Raw genomic sequence first — 3,411 nt, forward strand, 5'->3', positions numbered from 1 at the left:
CTGATACCTATTTTGCAGATAACTCCTTATAAGTTCGACGGTTACATCGGATAATCCTATATTCCTCAGTATTGCAGCCATAAGTTGATGATTAACTCTATCGAAAGCCTTGGAGTAATCCAAAAGCAGCAAAACACAGCTTTTACCAGTGTCAACGTTCCGAATAATGGTATCCACAATATCCAGCAGAGCTGTACAGCAACCATAACCCTTCCTGAAGCCTGACTGGCGCGGCGGCAAGATGTTGAATTTATCCAAGTGAGATCTTATTCTAACTGCTAAGATTTTTTGCAGTACCTTCGCGCAAGGAGACAAAATGGAAATGGGGCGGATGTCATTAAATGGGATTGCTAACCTTGGGTATCGGAACCACCTTGGAAACCTTCCAGGAGTCGGGAAATTTGGCATCTATTATGCAACTATTGCAAATGTTAACTAGATGTCTGAGTATACAGGGTGTTCCTAAATTGAACGTACAAACGAAAAGGGGAGATTCCTTGAGTGAGTTTGAGAAAAAAATTCCCATAAACATGGGGTCGCAAACGTTTCGTTTTCGAGATATACAGAGTGTATATGAAATTTGGCATAGATATTACATTTTAGAGTTCTCACCACGTGACATGGCAATTTCGATAGAAGATCTACAGGGTGATATTTTTTCTGGAACACTGCCACCTGTTCTTCTGCAGCTTTGCTTTTTTTGGTGAGCAACTGTTAATTTCAAAAAATGTAAAAAGAAGCTTTGTTCTTATACTAAACATTTCGGTCTCTTGTAGTTTTGTCGTATCAACCAATGATTTCGAGAAAAAAAATTTTGAACGATTCTCTCGAAATCCTCGTGAAAATTCAAATTATGATGGGAAGGCCACTTTGTAAGCTGTGGTGAATGAATTCAGTGTCAGTTTTTATGGAAATTTTTCTGATCTGTAGCGATGATTCATAAAGATTCGATAAACTCGTATAATCAACACAAAAAATGTATTACTATGGGAAAAAAACTTGAAAAAAATTCAAACTTCAACACTCTGTATCTCGAAAACGAAACGTTTGCGCCCCCTTGTTTATGGGACTTTTTTTTCTTAAACTCACTTAAGGAATCTCCCCTTTTCGTTTGTACGTTCAATTTAGGAACACCCTGTATGTGGGCAGCAACGCAAAAGCATTTCAACGTTCAAACCGTCAGGCCCAATAGCCCCAGAATTAATGGACTTAATAATGTCATGAATTTCATCTTCATCTGTTAAGGTGAAGTGCAATCTTTCCTCAAACGGAGCGAAACTAGATGATGAATAATCAAGAAATCAATTTCTTGATGGTAGAAGTGAACCAAGGCTTGTAATTTTTCCTACACCGTATAAACCTCACCGGAGCCAACTCATCGTAAAGACCAATCATCAACCGCGTAAAACATGCAACCTTGTCCTCAACATCAGAAATGTATAACACATCATCAAAAGGAGTAAGTGACAAATATTCCGTGAGAGTTTCATATTCTAAAGTACGTAAACATCTTGATTTGAACAACCACACTACCCCTCACATCCGCAGCTTCGGCATAGACGAGAAAGTGATCCGATATGAAATCCATGTTTAATGAATTGAACCGATATTTACTCTCACTATCCTTCGGAATCAAGATGACATCCAAAAGGGTGGAAGATGTTCTCGTCACACGAGTTGGACGATCTACAATTTGCTCCAACTCAAAAAGTGAAAAGGCCTTCCGAAATCGCCGCGTCTTATAATCGTCTGGACTTGGGAAATCAATATTTACATCACCACCACAAATGAGCTCATCGCATTCCCCAATAAAAGATGCCAAGGCCTCCTCAAATGAATCCAAAAATTCCGGAAAATTCTCACTCGGAGGTCTATAAAAAGCTCCAATAATATACACCTTTCTGTCGAATTTAAATTTAATCCAAATCTGTTCTAAATGCGCAGACGTATCACCCAGTATAATCTCAAAGCGTAACCTATCCGATAAATAAAACAGGACACCGCCCCCAATAGATCCGCGATCCACCCTGACGCAATTATAGCCATCAATATCAATTAACGAAGTGGGGATGTGACCACCCAACCACGTCTCCGAGATACCAACAATATCGAAATTATTTTGCTGTAACACATGCTTGAAATCCGCCAAGTGCGGAATCAACGATTTTATACTGAAAAATGAAAAAGAGAACTTACCCATCCTCACTTATGTGTGCACATTCCTTACAAGAAAACATCCTGTCTGAATCAAGTTACATCCCACTCAACAGCCACTGACGCAAGTAGGTATGAAAATAAACAATTAACGAAAAAAAATATGACAATACTGAAGAAAAATCCGCAAATACAAACATTGTCACCCCCTAAGTTTTATTTAAAAATTTATCAATATCTGAAGTTGAACTAATCATGTGTCTTCTCCCGGACACTTCAATAAATACTTTCCCCATATTCGACCAAACTTTCTTCATACCCATCTTCTTCTTTGCTTCGAGTAACAACTTATAGTTATCCTTTGTTAATTCTTCTGCCAACACAAGATGAGTTCCCTTCAATTGTTTTTTGTTATAATAAAGATCATTTCTGGAGTTCAAAGAATTGAACCGAATCAAAATGGGTCTCTTTTTATTATTTTTACTTTTTGGGCCCACCCTGTAGCATTCTTCTATTTGAATATCTTGTAATCCAAACTTTTGCTGAAAGAGTTCTTTCACTTTATTTTTCAAATTTTCGCCATCAATTTCTTTCATTCCATAAAGTCTCAATTGCTTCAATTTATTCTCCAGTTCCAATTTCTCAATTCGATTTTTCAGAACATTCATCTGCGTTATTTGTTCGTCATATTGTTCCTGTAAAGATGTTAATTTCTTATCTGTTTCATCCAGCCGCTTGTTAATCATATCTTCAACGACATCTGCCATTCTAATAGACAACAAAGATATAAACTCCTTATTGGATAAGCATTCCATTATGCATTGCTTGATTTCCTCTTTTTGATTTGTTGTAATCGGCATATTTTCAGCTTTAATAATGTTGCTTCAACTGAATCTTCACACTAATCTGTAGACAATTTAACGACGAATCGAATGGTATATTTTACTAGTCGAAATGGCTTTTATTTTACCTCAGGAATAATTAATTCAGGAGTGAAAATTTATACGCCTATTCGATGCGAGACATGTGGGTTGGAGGATCACAATTGAAGAAATAAAATCAGCTATCAGAGGACTGCACAACTGGAAAGCACCTGGGCCTGATGGATTACAGAACTTCTGGATCAAGAAACTTTGGATCATCCATGACAAATTGACCTCCTCAATAAATGATGTCATTGAAAATCCTGAAAGAATGCCAGTATTCCTTACACATGGCACAACATACTTGTTACCTAAAGACCAAAGGAACACAGAA

The 3,411-nt window shown here is 37.3% G+C and overlaps 1 protein-coding gene across 1 annotated transcript; it reads right to left on the minus strand.

Moving 5' to 3' along the window:
- Positions 1-2,354: 2,354 nt before the first annotated feature.
- Positions 2,355-2,923, minus strand: LOC123314446. The gene is made up of 2 exons (XM_044899739.1): positions 2,639-2,923; positions 2,355-2,549 (listed from the first exon to the last, which is right to left on the minus strand). Exons 1-2 carry the CDS (start codon positions 2,919-2,921, stop codon positions 2,509-2,511), a joined length of 324 nt encoding a protein of 107 aa, XP_044755674.1. The 5' UTR covers positions 2,922-2,923; the 3' UTR covers positions 2,355-2,508.
- Between the last annotated feature and the right edge of the window lie 488 nt (positions 2,924-3,411).

Source organism: Coccinella septempunctata, chromosome 5 (assembly GCF_907165205.1).
Source record: "Coccinella septempunctata chromosome 5, icCocSept1.1, whole genome shotgun sequence".
NCBI classification, from domain to species: Eukaryota; Metazoa; Arthropoda; class Insecta; order Coleoptera; family Coccinellidae; genus Coccinella; species Coccinella septempunctata.

Bases quoted from the DNA above. Each gene is read 5' to 3' on its own strand.
- LOC123314446 (XM_044899739.1), bottom strand. From the start codon at position 2,921: ATGGCAGATGTCGTTGAAGATATGATTAACAAGCGGCTGGATGAAACA. The intron at 2,550-2,638 runs GTAAAAATAATA...AAACAATTGAAG, and splicing joins CTACAGGGTGGGCCCAAAAA to GGAACTCATCTTGTGTTGGC.